A 16,523-nucleotide genomic window follows, 5' to 3' on the forward strand; every position below is an offset into this window, starting at 1 on the left:
TTCAATATTTTCATCCTATTTTCAAAGAATTAAAAAAAATCAGCAAAATGTGACGCGTAGAAAATCTGTTAGCACTAAGATTTGTGCAGATTAAAAATATGAGACTAGCATCTCCTTTCATATAAACTATAGGGGATAAAAGAGAATGGGAAAAGTTGTAACCTTGTTTCTACAAGTAACCAAAAGAATCTTTGGGAAATCTTTCCTTGGATCTGTAGTCATCATGCTGATCTGTATGACTAATGTCTATTTATTGAGCACCTATCATATGTAAGATATATGCTGGCATTTTGCATTTATTACCTCATAGAATTCAACAGACTTGCTGGTTAGGTTTTATCATTCCCTTTCCAAAGATATAAGGTATTATAAACGTTAAGCAACTTGTCTCAACTTGTCCTAAATACTCTAAGTGAAAAAATGCCTTTCAAACATCATGTTGAATACCATGCTTGTTTTGACACAGGAAATCATACAATGGGATGTCAACCACTTTATAATTGTTAAACACAATTTAACATATTTATGATTTTTTGGTAAATATCCTTTTTTTTGGGCGAAATTGTTACTACCCACTAAAGAAATCTGAAAACCTTCAAAAGAGGTTATTCTTCCTTTGCTTAAATCTCTGTTTTCCACTAAACTTACTTGACTCTTTAGGTTATGGCCCATTTCTTTTCAAGGTTTGAAAAAATTACCAAATCCCACCAGATAGGAAAATGCTTTTCCTAAGAAGTTTTCTATGTAATGCAATCTCTTTTGAAGATTTCCAGAGTTCTTGAATGAGTGGTAACAGTTTCACCAAAAAAAGGGTCACATGTACCAAAAAGTCATAAATATGTTTAGCAATTATAAAGTAGTTGATAAAATATTATATGATTTCTTGTGTCAAAACAAGCATGGTAATTTAAAGCATGATGCCTTGAAAAGTATATCTACTCACTTTGAGTAAGTACTTGGGACTAGTTGAGGCAAAGATATGATCACAGGGATTTAATATGAAAAAGAGAAGCTCAAACAATTCAAACAGGAAAGCTGGAGCAGAGCCATAATTAGCAAGAGAAGAAGGAAAGCACCCTTTGAGGCTGCTACATGGGGAAGGGAAACACCAGAGAAAAAGATTTGCTTCATAAAGAAATTGTATCACGCTGGTAATAATCCTGAAATTAGAGCCATCAGCCAAATTAGTGGGTAAAATAACCATAATTAACCCATAATTATAAATGCACTATTTCCAACAGCCATATGTAAGCCAAGCAGTAGTGAGAATATTAGGATACACTAGTGATACATTAGGAATGATACATGTTTTTCTTTTATTTTTGCTATTTAATTTGGCATTGCTTGATTTATTCATTTCTACACTTGATCTTAGCCAAAAGACTGAGAATTGATGAATTATTTCTAAAAACTAACCAGGCTTATTGTACTTTATATCACCAGAACATTGATTTGAAGGTTTTGCATAGCATCAGTTTAAAGTCCTAAGACATTAGTCTTTTTTTTTTTTTTAAGATTTTATTTATCTATTAGAGAGAGAGACCATGAGCAGAGGGAGAGGGAGAAGCCGACTCCCCACTGAGTAGGTGGGCTCAATGGCCTGGGATCGTGACCTGAGCTGAAGGCAGATGCCTAAACGAGCCACTCAGGTGCCGCTGAAGACATTAGTCTTAATTCCAGATTCATCATCAAGAAACTATGTAATTTTAAATAGTTCTCTTTAACTTTTTGAACTGTGTGTCAGGACATAGGGAGAATTAAGTTTCTGATGACATTGTTTTCTTTGATCCTATATGCATATATTTTATTTGTGAATGTGTGTGTGTGCATGTTACATAAATGTATATGAAATGAAACCAATTCCATTCTCCCTAGAAGGCAGGGACTGACCATAAGCCGATCACGTTGCTCATTATCCATTAGGTTATGTCCAGTCATTCAACTGATACATGAACATAATGTTTTAAGCCAACATTATTAGCTTTACTTTATGGAAATTCATCGAACTGAAGTTCACATGTATAATCTTCACTATACTCAAGAATAGACGAACTATTTGATGTGAACAATAATCTGTATATTCTGAAAGGCAGTTGAGCCCAGGGAGTTCAGTTGTAGCCTGACCTTGTACCAACTGACCTTGAACAAATGACTTAATTTCTGTGCCTCAGTTTCCTTATCTGCAAATTAAATAGTGGTGCCTACCTCACATTGTGAGGGCTAAGCAAACTAAATATGCATAAAATACAGACCAGTGTCTGCCATTTGATAAACCCTTGTCGTTACCTGCAGAAGTCTGAAGGGTCCCCTGAAGGCTAAGCAGAATGACAGAATCTGTTTTTATTGTAGGTTTTCACGATGGAGATGGCATTGTCAAGGCTGTAGCTACTGGGGGCCAGAGGGGGAGGGATAAATTTCATTAAGACTTGAGTCAAGGAAACGTAAAAGGCTGCTGCTATAATCCAGGCAAGAAATGATGAGGCTTGAACGATGCAGCAGGTGGTAGTGGGATTGAGAGTAATGAAAAATCCTGAAGTGTGATCCAGAGTGCCTGGCTCACCATTTGGCTGTGGGAGTTCAAGGACAGACTCCCAAAGGACTCCCAGGTTTCAGGCATGGATGACATTCTCCAAGGCAGGACAGGGAAAAGGACGAGCTCCACATTCTCCAGCGCCTGCGTACATCCAGGAGGAAATGCCCAGTGAGCAGCCCATGAGAACTCAGGAAGAGCTGGATTGCACAGACCTCAAACTCTCTCTGCAGCGAGTAGCTGATGTCAAGCAAGTAGAGAACAGATTCGCTTTAAAACTCACTTCCAATGACCAGGCAATCTCTTCTAAAGACCCCAGACTAGAACACATCATCTAATGCAGTTCTGAGCATTAAAGGGAAATCATATTGAAGATTTAACCTTGAAGTTAATTGCAAAGCTAGCTGCAGCTGGTTAAGGTTTCAAAGGTAGAATCTGTTTTCTAAGTGTTCTGGGTAAAACCGTGAACAGGAGTCCCTGGTGCCACATTTCCCATCACGTACTGCCAGAACCGCTGATGATAGGCCCTTCCTTTGGCTCCTGGGGATTTAATTTCCCTGGGGAACTATTGTGGTTATTCAAGTTTAAGACCTTGCAGGAAGAACCACAGTTATTTCTCTCTGGGGTCTTCCTCAGAGCAAGCAACATGGAAGTAAATAGTCACTAAGGAGGAACAAGGAGAAATAAACAAGCTTTTAGCCAAATGTATGAACAATTCATGTCTAAAAACACAAAAACTGGCCAAGATCTTACAAAAATTATAAATTAGGGACAGTACCACCCTGTTGTGACTCATAATCTACAAGAGAATGCAGACTGTAAACCCCTAGCAGCTTTGCTGTGCCCAACACAAAGGAAGGTGCGTTTCATCCTAATTTCTGCCTGTAGTGGTTAAATAAAGACTTGCTTCAGGCTGGGAAAACAAAATCAGAAATTACAACTAGGGTCTAGGCCCAGTTCTGCCAATGCTTACTGTTGTAATCTTAGACCTACCTCCTTTGTGGAATGCAGAGACCTCTTTTGTCCTAGTGTTACAGAATTCTGTGATCAAAAGACAGCATTTAATGAAACTACCCTTTGAAAAATTATTTTTGAAGGATCTTAAAGTCTTCCTGTCATTCAGGAATAACACTTCTTGCCTCAGAAGGCTCACTGGTCAACATGCTGGAGAATCAAGGCCTTGTTCCTACCCACAGTCTACCATGTACTAAATGCCTACTGCATGCTTTAGGGTTATGAACTTGCTTGAAATATCACAATAACTCCAGTAAAGACAGTGGGATGTAATCCTTTTTTACAGATGGGAAAATGGAGGCTTATGCAGGGTGCGTGACTTGGCAAAGGTCACATGGCTGATAACCTGCCGTTCAGCCTTTAAACCCAGGTCTCCCTGACCCTGCAGTCTAAGCTGCTTAGACTCACCAACAGGTTACTTTCAGATCAAAAATTGTATTCAAGAAAGAACTCCAGGTGGAGAAGACTAAAAATCAAACCATTATCGTTTTCCAGGGTCTCACCATCAGAGGTGAGCCGGACAGCAATCCAGTGAATCTGTGCTCTTCCACGATCTTTCTGTCCCCTGCAGTTCTCCTTCCTAAACCATGAGACAGTGGACATACATACACCAATTCAGGACCACTATGTCACATACATCTTTAAATACTTAGCAAAATCAGATTTCAAAAGACACTGAAAAATGTATTGCAAAATGTACAGCATTTATTCACATACAGACAAAAAGGCACAAATTCTACTAAATAGTTCAACAAAAAAATACAGCTGTCCTCAACTAGTTTTATAAATACTTTCAAAAAGGGGGTAGAAATAAATACAGGATTGGGCCATGTAATATAAAATAGTCATCTCTACATATACTTTAATTTCTGATTTTTTTAACTCTTCATGCACCTTTTTTTTCCAATTTTAGCTGAATGGACACCAAGCTAGGCACATAGTGAAAAATCCTCTGTACAAGGTTACAAATGTAATGACAAGTTTGTCCATTTCAAAATAATTAAGATTTGTACACAACACATAGAACCCTTCATTTCGATTTTGTGTTTATAACCTAACAAATGACATTCCAGGCAACTTTACAAAAGTTTAACTAGCCTACATTTTGACATAATACATTGATCATAATCAAAGATATTTCTTGGTCAGGATGCACAAGGAAAGATAAAGCTTCAAAGAAAAGAAACGAAAAGCAGAGCGAATGGCTCGTACTAAGAGAGTGCAAGTGGGTGGGGTGGGTGGGTGCTGCGTATGGCCGCCTCATACAGAGTTCCCAGCAGGACGTGTACTAACTTACAAAGCTATCATTACACTGTCAGAGAAACCGTGCTCTATACCATTTGCATTTCAAAGCAGGAATAAAAAGTGTGGGCTTTTTATTTTTGTGTTTTGTTTTTGTGTGGGTTTTCATTTTTTTGTTGTTTTGTTTTGTTTTTTTGGTTCAGCATAACTTGGAACGTTTGAAAGCTTTTCAACCTAAATGTGGAGAAAAAACAGGTAAGGCATTATTTTTGCACAAAACTAGCATTCCTAAATAGTGCAAATGAATCTGGTACCTCTTAATAAAATGGTGAGAGGTCATATACTTACTAAAATTTAGATTTTCTTTCTATGGCTTGACATTACCCCTCTATATATTCTACTTTCACCCAGAGCTGTTGCTATGGTCAAAAGGTAACTGTAAAAAGTGTCCACCTTCTTCTGTATCCAGCAAATAGTTTTTTGCTCATATGCAAAAAAAATCTGATTTTTAAATTATGCTATGAGTGAATGTACAACTTGGATTCCTTAAGAAACTCCTAACATCTGTAGCAACAGCTTATCTGGACAGCAGTCTTTCAAAATGAGCCCCATAGCTCAAAAATAGTCAATCTAAAAACCTGGGTCATTCTTTCCCCTCCCCTGAATTAGCTACTAAAATGTATTCGAAAAGTTAAGACTTGGTTTGAAAATGTCATACATACAATGGGGATGCATCAGATCTACTATTTGATCATCCGATAAAACTTGCATAGCAAGATGGAATTCAATAAGCCTTTTTTGCTGTTGACAATCACCTGGAAGACTTGAAAGGTAACTATAGAACTCAAAGCATCACTCATTAAGTATCAGAATGTCCCTGCCACATGGAAACAGATGTATAAATGAATCAGGAATCTGAATACTGATATTAACAAACTAAGGATAATTTAGGGGAAGTTGGGCTTGTTCCAAGTGCCCATAATTCTAAATCTCATTACTATTTAAACTTTCCTTAAGTTTGATTCACAACTACATTGAATTCCAAAGAAAATTAACAGGACCTTAACACTATCCACTGTCTTAATACATACGCACTGCAGTGAGTGCAAAAACAGAACATTGTACTCAAATTTAATGCTAAATTCATTATTGCTGATAACTTACTAGTTATTGCCATTTGCAATCAGAAAGTCCAAGTTACGAATTGGAGCTTCAGGAAATCTATTACACTTCAGTCTCTTTACCGTATAACCTTGGTCAATGGTAAGAGGTTATCGCAACTTATTGCCTTTCTGTTGTTTTTAAAATATAACCTATTTTGTTTTTTTTTTTTTCTTTTCCTTTTTCTTAAGGAATCCGTTCATGTAGGAAGCCCAGATTCCCCAACATATGCACTAGTGGTTGGCTCTGGAAAGTATGTCACCAGAGTCTGGAAGTTCATCGCTTGAACTTGAATAGCCATTAGTATTGTTGGAAGCCAGATGGCCAGGTATTGCCAAAGGCCAGGGAGATCCCAAGCTGGCCCAAAAGGCAGTGGTTAGGGAAGAGGAAGGTCAAGAGGACTGGTAAAAACGGGTCAAGAGGACTGGTAAAAAACTGCCCTTTCTCACAGAACTTTCTAATGGCTTCACTCTCCACCAGTCCCATACCCAGCACACACTCAAGTGCTTCAGGCCATGGGACCTCGCTACGTTTACCCTCAATACTTTACCCTCAATCCGCAAGCTGCAGCAGCTCCGTCCTGCCCCTTCCAGTACTGACCTTTTTTTTTAAATTCTCTCTTCCCCATCTGCTGTTCTAATTTACACATGAATTCCCTAGAGTTACTGAAGCTTCGGGAGCTGCTGCCTGGAACTACAATGCACCAAAAACAGCCTTGTGGGCCAAGTATAAATATGACTTCGACATCTACCACAGTCCTAGAAAGTAAGTTTATGGGCTGGTAAATGGTACGTGAGGGTTTCTCAAGAACTGCATCTGATTCCGCATATTCAGGTAACCAAGAGTTTGTGCTTTGGGAAGAATACAGAGGGCAATACAAACTCGGGAGGCTTCCGTAAGCCTTGCCCTCTTTAAAGACTTATTTCATTCATTCTTATTGTAGTGTTTAATTCAGCCTCTAGTCTTAGTGTCTGACGGTTACGATCTGTCTGCTCTTGTGTTTCCTCAACAAGTTGCAGATAACACACTTCTCACAATGATTTATAAATGACTCTGAAAAACAAATTCACTGTGACTTGCAAGTAAATGTGTTTGTGTAGCTCAGGAGTGATGGGGTTCTGCTCGTCCCCACGCCAGAGCTCCGGTGCAGCAACTCCCCGACAAGCCCGCAGCGCTCCCACGCCATCGCAGGTTCATCAAGAGGCCAGAATGCTTCTCCTGATGATGTCTGTCCTCCGGCTGATGGTGCTGCTGGCATGTATGCATTTCTTTTCCGCTGCCTCACTCTCTGAGTCACTCATCTCTACGTCAGGGACATACCCGTCATTCTCATTGTCAGATTTTAATTTGTTTTTTGCCCTCTCCTTGGCTGGAACTCGGCCTAAGCCCAAATAGGGGTAGTCTGAGTGCTGGTGGCAGGCCCCCTCGTGGGCCTCTCCCTGCTGCTGCCGTTCCCCCTTCTTTGGAATCCGGAATCCTCCCCAGTTTTTCACTGGGCTGGCAGGCGTTGTAGGCACTTTGACTGCAGTCTGGTTATAGTTTACTTTGATGAGGGAGCCGTTGCACTTGGGCACCATCTCCTTCCTCGTGCCAGGTGCTGACTGCCCCACTCCCGGGGAGGCGGCAGCTCTGGTGTTGTCCAGGTGCCTCTGGGACACGTCTGTGGACCTGAGAGGCTTGTGACTCTGTTTACAAGGTCTGTCCTTTAAGTCTCCCTTACTGAGATCACAATGAAAACGATGGTCTCTTCTGTCCCCATGGTCTGGTGTCACCACCCCGTTTTTCTGTTGTGCTGATATGAGACGTGCTTCTGCAAAGGTCTTTTCAAAACTCAAAAAGCTCTCTGGGACCACCATCCCCTCCCTTCGCCCACACAGGTCCGGCTGCTTCAGCAGGGTTTTGCTTCCGCTCCCAGTGCTGTTCTGCAGTGGATCTTGCTTATGGGGCTTTTTCAGCGAATGAACCAAGGAAGTACCCATTTGCTTCCTGAAGAACGCAGAATGCCACTTCAAGTCCTCTATCTTGGGAGCATCAGGGCCCACAGAAGGGCTGTTAAACAAAAGTATGTTTTCCAGTGAGGAGGAGGAGGAGGAGGAAGAAGGCACACCTATGAACACATAACCACAAAGAAAGCAAAATTACAGAAGATCCAAAAAAACAAAATTCTAGATCTTTAGCATGACCCTATTAATGCAAACTCCCCACCCAACTGTACAACATACAACCTCCCAGTTTATAAAAATTTATACAGAAATATTACCTGCCTTGAGAATCTGCATTCAACCTGCAGACTCAATTTAATCTGCTCTATTTTCTAAAATAGCTGAAGCTCACAAAAGTTTTCGTGAAACATCCTTCCAAGAAAAACATTTTCCTTCAAACACAATTAAGCGATCTGACTTTCAAAGAGGAATCCATGCAGAATCCACCTGGTCAGGCACTGCCTCTACTCCTGCACCTGGCTGGCACCTGCCTCCCCGACAAAACTGAGAGCACCACAAGGGCAGCAACTGGGGCTTTAAAGTTTCCTTCTCTCGATTTTCGGCTCAGGTCATGACCTCTGGGTGGTGGGATTGAGCCCTGCAGTCGGGGCTCAGGGCTCGGAGTCCACTTGAGATTCTCTCTCTCTGCCTCTGCCCCTCCCTCCTGCGTGCTCTTGCACTCACACTCTCTCAAATAAATAAATAAATGAAAATCTTTCCTTCTCCAAAGTAAATATACCTTCACGGGGCTATGATGAGGATAAATAACTGAAGTGCATGAAATGAGAAAGGAAGGCGTTTAAAATCATTTTTGTTTTTAGGGGCGCCTGGGTAGTGCAGTCGTTAAGCATCTGCCTTTGCCTCAGGGCGTGATCCCGGTGTTCTGGGATCGAGCCCCACGTCAGGCTCCTCCGCTGGGAGCCTGCTTCTTCCTCTCCCACTCCTCCTGCCTGTGTTCCCTCTCTTGCTAGCTGGCTGTCTCTCTCTGTCAAATAAATAAAATCTTTTAAAGATTTTTATTTATTTATTTGACAGTGAGAGAGGGAACACAAACAAGGGGAGTGGGAGAGGGAGAAGCAAGCTTCCCGCCGAACAGGGAGCCTGATGCGAGGCTCGATCCCAGGACCCTGGGAACATGACCTGAGCCGAAGGCAGAGGCTTTAACGGCTGAGCCACCCAGGCGCCCCTAAAATCATTCTTGACACATAGCAAATGCCTTTTAAAATCTTCACTATTATATACAAAGCCTATTTGTGGAATTAAACTGAATTGTCATCCAATGTGAGGAGGGTAAGTTAAAATGGTGTTTTGCAAACATTTTTGTTGCACATCGCAGTAACTAGATTTCACAATGTAACCCAGTAAGAGCTCACATTTCACGAAATCACATTAGCCTTCTCCATCTGATGTGGCGCTGACATGTCACTCGCCTTCAGTGCTGGTGGTGACCCACGGAATTCGTCTCACAACCAACTAAGAAATCCTAACTCTCAGTGTGAAAAACAGTGAATTCATAACACACTGGAGTTTATCACAAGGACCGCTTTCTGCAAGAGCCTCCGGGACGTCTATAAAGAGCTGTTTTCAATGTTCTGTCTCCCGTAAGGTATAAGCCGCCAGGAAAACAAGGCTCTGCCAGGCAGAAGCCCGGACAAGCCCTCCCTGCTCCGCAGACGCAGACACCGCACGTGAACAGAACAGAGCAAGCAGCTCCCAACACAGAAGTGCTGTGGGTGCCACGGGGGAGGGAGTCTACAATCTGCTGGGCCGGAGATGCCTGCTTCCTCAAGGATCCAACCTTAGGGTCAACCTTCAGGTCACACTTCTAATTTCCTCAGTCACCTACTGTGGGAAAACAAAGGTAAGAGGGACTATTTTCTAAACCCCAATTTCCATCTACCTGGGATCCATGTCTCTGGAAAGCCTCGGACTCATGATCCAGAAGCACTGTCCCCACTGAGGACACGCTCATCCAGCAGAACGGCCCTGCCCATTCTCAGCTTCACACACACACACACACACACACACACGTCTTAACCACAGACCCTGACTGATACGTGTAGGTCGTGGCCATCTCCTCCTCCCTGGAACCATCTATCTTACAAGACAGGAGTTCCACTTGGGACATGAGTGAGAACACAACTGAAAGTCTAAAACTGGAAAAAAGGGGGGGAAAAGGCATCCTAAAGGGTTTCCACTTCATCCCCTGTGGCATCCTGTAGAAAGATTGATGTTGCTTTCAACCCATCACACTTGGTATGGTTCGTATCTCAGAAGGGAGGGAGGGTTGGTTTACCTTTGCCGGAACAGCAGTAGGATTTCATTACAGCTGTGTTACGCAAAACACTTCTAACCTGGTTAAGAATCTCAAACACTTACCCAAGTAAAAACCTCAGCCGTGAAATGCAAAAAGCTGCCTGCAATATCCATGAAAAATGACTCTTAAGTGAAATCAGATGAAAATGCTCTTTACAGCTTATTTTTATAGGTAATCACTCATTACATAACAAGAGTCACAGAAAGCCCTCCAATGGCACAACTCGGCGGGGACAGCCTGCATTAACGATCCCACTCAAGGGCAGCGCTGGCCGCTCGGCCTCTGCTGGCCAGAGGCTGGGCAATCTGCAGCTGACGGCCCTCCCTGCGCGCTGCTTACAGGAGGCCGCAAAGGCGAGGGATAACAGGTCCCGTTTATTTGCACTCAAGTAGGAATAATGAATGAAAGTTCACTTGAAACAATCGGAATCAAACTGCTTTCACTTGTGAAACCTACTTATAAAAACTTTAAATTTTATAACTATAAACTCTAGCTAATGATACATCTGGAAAATAGTTCTTCTCAGGAAGAAAATATCTAGAACAACATTAGTAAGTTAATGCCATTAGTATTAACTATGTAACACCTCAAGAATATAATTCAAAACTGCCTAAGCTTGTTTCTCTTTGTTGAGCTGACCAATTTACGTCTAATTCCATACATCTGCTTAGTTTTAGGTAAACCAGAATTTGGGTTTCAATACAATAGATTCTAACCACTTCTTTGTTGTTTCTATGTGTCAGTCATCTACAGAGACAAAAAGCCACAGAAGAAGGAAAAGTCAGCCTTCTGTGGCCGCACAAGGCAGGCACTGCCCATGCTGCCGCTCAGGCCCAGGGACAGGGCAGGGCCGCAGAGACTGGCTCCGAAGACCCAAGACCTGCCCAATCCACTCAGTGGATCTCCTTCCCTGAGAGCCTCAGGATGGCTGCTCTGCAGGATTCACACTCCCAGAACGTCAGTGCTCAGAGACCCATGAGAGGCTGCGATTCGGAACCCAGCCCCTCTTACAGATCGAGAGTCCCAGGGAGGTTCAAGGACTTGCCCTACTGTGCACCCCACACCTCCAAGTAATGGGTGTGCTCTCCAGAACAGAAGAAGTATGTATCTTCATTTCCTTTTTCACTCTGCCTAGCCCAAAGCAATGTAAATAGGAGAAGGCACTAAATAAATACTTGGGGCTGAATCTCAAGCCCAAACTTGGGCTTGCTTGTGTTTGGCCTGGAAGTAGAGGATTCAGGATTCGACCCCTATCTGAGGTCAAATTCAAAGCCCTCTTCCCTATACCATGATGCTTCAGATGCCCAAAGATGTTCTTTGAATAGGAAAGTCTGTGCTTCTCAGATTCTCCTATAGCACCCATAAAAGAAAATTAAAGAAACTATTATTTTCCTTCCCAGAACGCGAAGGCTTACAAACCCCTGCACTATTGTTTGACCTACAAGAGCTTAATGCATACCTGAAACTCTTTCTTGCTCCAAGAGCTTAGTGTAAAGATTGAATATCTGTTCCTGGACTTTGCACACAGACCGCTTAATCTTTTCCCTGCGGGTCACCATGTAAGTGAGGTTCCGAACCTAGAACGTAGAGAATAAAGACGCTAAGTAAGCAACACATCATAATGTACTTTGGTGTTTTTTCTTTACCTGAGAAATGTACCCTACTAGGGCCGTGAGTGACATCTGAAATCAAGGTACTTCAACATTTTATCCAATCTCTCTCTAAACTACTCTTGGGCTGCTAACCAGGATTCCACACACACCCTTCCATGTAGGCAGCAGCAACACGGAAGAGAGATGGCAGGGGACCTCAAACAAAAGCCCTGCCCTCTCCACCACACCCGGCCTGAGGCTCATCCCAGCAGAGAAGACCACTGGGGTCCAAGTCCAGACGTGCCACCTCTTGCCACAGGACTCTGCTCACCACCCCTCAGCAGCCTCTCCCCATGAATTCTATGATCGAAGGCTTTAGAGCAGTTCAGAAGCCACTTTATCAAGCATCTCCTGAGGATGGAATTAGGGAAGCACAGGGTCAAGGGCCATCAGAGGAGCACCCCTCCCCCTGCCCCCTGCCAAAAATTATCCCTGCACTGAGCACATTAGAAGACCAAATGGGCACCAAGAATGCAAGTAAACTTCTTTGTCAACTGGACAGTATCTGAAATGTCTGGAGCTCACAGGTGGCTCATGTGTTCCTCTAGAATGTAAAGCCAGGAAAAGTCCTCCTTGCTCTGCCATTGACATGCTGTCAACATTTCAAGTCCCAACCCCCTGTATCACCAGTATCACCACTCGACCAACTGCCACTGCCCTCTTCCACATTCATTTGTAAGTAACTAAAAAGACCCAAGTGCTAAGAGCTCCACTTTGCGTCTGACTGCAGCCACTGGGGATCACGCGTATCCGCCCACTAACCAATACTAACTGACGCCTAAATTCGTTCCCCATTTTTAAAGCCACCTGGGATCAGTCAGTACAAAAACAAAATAGTCAATAAATGCCCTTAAATTCTCAGTCCTCAAACCTACTGGGAAACCTGACTAGATTGCACGCGCATGAAAACACAAATGTCAAATGCAACACACCAGAGCTACAATTACATCTCTTCGGGAAGATGAAGACCAGACGCCCCGAGCAGCTCAGCGGCGGGAGTACAAGGCCTCCGTCCCAGGCCTGACGACTCTCCCCTAAAAGCCCCCGTCTTCCTGAGGTGTGGGCAGCCCCTTTCCCTGCCACCCTGACTGATCAAGTAAAAGGGTCACCGACCTTCTCCATCAGGACGGATGGCAACAAGCCACACACACGGGACTCTGCCCTTTGGCTTCCGTGCAGGCCCCTCCCCTAAGGTTTCCGGTGCTTTCTGGACCCTAACCGTTCTGGCCGTCCTTCTTCCCCGAGTTGTGTCCGGGGCTGCCTTGTTTGCAAGAGGACAGGAGGCATAAGGAGGAACAGGCTGGCTGGCTTGCACGTCGGCATCATGCTGGAGTTTCCTGGCCTAAGGCGGGAGCTCCAAGTCGGGCTTCTGCCCACCCTCCCAACTCACGGACTACTTAGGACCTTCCGAACAGCTTTTCTCGATGTACAGACGTGTGTGTGCACGCGTGCACGTGTGTAATCTTAGAATTAAAAGAATTGAGAAGAAAATCACTCTCCCTGTCTCAGAGTAAATACTGTTTTGTTGTAATTCACTCTGACTAGAGCCTGTTGACAGCCTCCAAGCCCCAGGCCAGGAAGTGGATGTCCTTTATAAAAATCCTGACCAATTTGGGGATGGAAGTGGCTCACAGGCTATTGTCTTTGATAAGTATTGTTCCACCAGGGGTGGAGGGGGGGGATTAAGAGTGGAAGCTCAGAAAGAGGAAGAGGGAAGACCTAGATCTGTATCACAAAGTAAAAACTTTGGGCTAACAGTTTTTACATCAAGGAATCTGACTTCTGTAAAGAGGAAACAGAAACAAATTCTGACATCCTAAGAGCAGATGAGGTGACTGTATTCAAGTCAGATGTACAGCCAAGATACTACCATCTCTCTGACTTGAAAGTATCCACGAAAACAGAAAACAGGGAAACCAGGGCACCTGAACGTTGCCTATTACTTCAATTTAATTCTGATAGCTTCAACCACTATCCCCAGGAAAGGCTTCCACCCTGGCTGCTAAGTGGGCAAACTTCACTATTCCCCATGATCTCTGATGAGAAACCCCCAAAAGCTAAGGCCAGGGTGGATTTTCATTGGGACAAATCAACCCCTGAACAACCCAGGCCTGGCTGACCACATTCAGACTAGTGGGCGCCCTAAACCTTCCCTTCTTTATGCACAAAACACTCCTCACAGGACAAGTTCCACCAGCAGCCCCTGCTGTGACTGGAGGCTCGACCTGGAAACATGCCCCGCTCAGCCCTTCCTGTGCGCCACTCAACCAACCGTCCTCCCGTGCTTCATCCTCTCCCAGCTGCTAGCAAGGAGTTAACCAGAAAAATCAGTTCACGGGTGCACTCCCACACCACGCTAAACCAGAGTCAGGCTTTCCCCAAAAGCAGTGATTCTCAAACAGAAACATGTGGGGACCCTAAAACACAGAATGCCGGCCACTCCCCCCCGCTCCCAGTTTCTCGAGTCGGAAGTGGGGTCCAAATCTTGGCATTTCTGTTAAGTTTCCAGGTATTTTGCTGCTAGCTGGGGCCCATGCTCTTAAAACCACCGCCCTGAGGAATCCAAGAAAGGTCTCAAGCAGTTTTCTTGAATCCCAAACACTGCTCGCACACCAAAGCTAGACATGCCTCTTGTTCAGGGACAACTGTAGCCTCTATCAGATTCTCAGTGGTGATCATTCCACTGAGTGTTGAGTAGGACAGTCTCCCAAGAGTCGGCCCCTTTGGATGAGCTAGCCACAAGCGCAGAGGGGGCAGGACTGAGAAAGTTCTCATTTGCTGAACTGATGTTTACTGCATCTTTTAAAAGACAACGTCTAGGGGAAATGAATCCCACCAGAGCGAAGTGGCAGCCTCGGGAACTTGACCATGGACCACACATCAGCAATTGTGTCTTCTTAAAGATGGAGGTTCCCAAACCCTCGTAAAATGCACTCCTGCCACCTAACTTTACCATCCGGAACTGTACCCAGTGTGGAATGCCACGAGGTGTGTATTTGCAAGAAAGAGCTATTAACATTATCGTTCATCATTTGTTCACATTTCTAACGAAGGCTACTCATTTATCAGTTTGGGATTGACCACAGCCTTGATTATAGTCCCATGTATTCACGGCTTCTGCGTACCTGCTATGAACTACTACTGTGTGAATTAGCAGAACTCTAACTGAATTGAAAAACAAAGTAATTTATGATTTGTTCCGGTCACCCCCGCCCTGATGAACCTTCGGCCTGATATACTTATTGTCTATAATTACAAAGCGCTGTGCAGCTCTCAGGGGCACAGCAAAGATTTCCATTTTTTTTAAAGCCTCCACCATCACGGGCATCATGGCAAATTCTGGAAAACTTATTTTTCATTATAATAAGCCCATTTTAAACTGACACTAAATTCCCCTAAAACTCTCTTAGGCTTTTAATAAAGTAAACGTAAGTAATGCCACACACACACAAAAAAATCCTGATTTATTCCCTCTTTCTTGTACATCATTGGTATCATTCTACTTAAAACCAACAGTGATGACTCCAAGAAATGTTTAGAATTTCGTAAGTGCGTGTTAATCTGAGTAACTGAAGTACAGAAAAGAGTTAGTACACCACAAGCATTTTCTACACTTTTATTCTGTGGTGACGGTGACACAAACACAGTCCAAACATTTAGACTTGTCGTCCTCCCTCCTGAGGACTATCTGACTGCACAGCTCATGCACCCCGAGTACAGCGGTCGTCAGGCTGGGGTAACGGCTTCTCACCAGGATTCCGGTTTATCCTCCCAATCCCTTTCTCCTCTCTTAACAAAAATGCCACACATACATGTGGTTGAGGCGAGGTCTTCTTTACACTCACCACCAGGGGGGGCACGGCAGCACAAGAGCCTCACAAACCCCCTCCCCACTGGCGCCTGCCTCTGCTGCTGGGCCTCCGCCTGAAACTGGAATCTGAACCTGGTCAAGGAGGGGGTGTCACAACAAGCTGGCCCTCGGGCACCCGGTCTCACACTAAAAGGATCTCTAATGAACACTTAATACTTCCGCTCCTATGCCATCTTTAGCAGGGCCATGCAGGTCTCTGTGAGATCTGGATCTTTCGGCTTAATACTCCTCCGATTTATCCCTATTCTTTGCCTACGCTCTCATTTCAAATCATCTATGTGTCAGATCCTCTCCCAGGCAGGTGAATCACTCCCTGCTAATAAGTAAGGTGCTTGGGGGCGATGCGTTAACTGTTTCAGGCCACTTGGGTACCTTTCAGTGCAGGATGCTTCAGGCCAGAGCGTTTGGGTCCCAGCTCCTGTGCACTAATGAATTTAATCATAGCTGCCAGTCAGGGGAGGTAGCGCAGAAGGCGCTCTAAGACGCATCCCCAATTAGCAACCTCAGTCAGAAACTACCTACAGGGAACAGGAGGCCCAGGAGGGAAGACAGCCCACTCCTAATTATTCGTGTCGCAGGAAGGGAGGTCCAGGCTGGGGCTCCAAAGGTAGTGGAGAGTTGGGGAGGCACAAAGCAGCCAAGAGTTGAAGGAAGTGTCATCAGCCGAGGCTCCAGGCAGCCAACAGCCACTACATTCACAATCCAGTAGCGTGATCAAGTGGCGTACTGAGCACTACTTGGGGCTCCTCAGGTC

At 44.1% G+C, this 16,523-nt stretch overlaps 2 protein-coding genes across 15 annotated transcripts in view; one reads left to right on the plus strand and one right to left on the minus strand.

The window, feature by feature from the left end:
- Window positions 1-11,862, plus strand: part of SCLT1 (sodium channel and clathrin linker 1) — a 210,684-nt gene extending 198,822 nt beyond the window's left edge. For 3 of the 4 annotated variants that reach the window (XR_004625838.1, XR_004625841.1, XR_004625839.1), the window contains 4 exons: window positions 4,990-5,041; window positions 6,608-6,712; window positions 9,536-9,790; window positions 10,990-11,862. The gene's annotated coding sequence lies outside the window, so the exon portion shown is untranslated. Of the gene's footprint in view, window positions 1-4,989; window positions 5,042-6,607; window positions 7,206-9,535; window positions 9,791-10,989 lie in introns of all 4 variants that reach the window. The other variant, XR_004625840.1, reaches the window with a different exon arrangement.
- JADE1 (jade family PHD finger 1) overlaps window positions 6,085-16,523 on the minus strand; it is a 57,211-nt gene continuing 46,772 nt past the window's right edge. For all 11 annotated transcript variants that reach the window (XM_034661606.1, XM_011232663.3, XM_011232664.3 and 8 more), the window contains 2 exons: window positions 11,706-11,823; window positions 6,085-8,054 (listed from right to left, as the gene is read on the minus strand). In XM_034661606.1, the coding sequence (XP_034517497.1) occupies window positions 7,144-8,054; window positions 11,706-11,823 (1,029 nt within the window). In that variant the 3' untranslated portion in view covers window positions 6,085-7,143. The remainder of the gene's footprint in view (window positions 8,055-11,705; window positions 11,824-16,523) is intronic.

Source organism: Ailuropoda melanoleuca, chromosome 5, assembly GCF_002007445.2.
Source record: "Ailuropoda melanoleuca isolate Jingjing chromosome 5, ASM200744v2, whole genome shotgun sequence".
Taxonomy (NCBI): domain Eukaryota; kingdom Metazoa; phylum Chordata; class Mammalia; order Carnivora; family Ursidae; genus Ailuropoda; species Ailuropoda melanoleuca.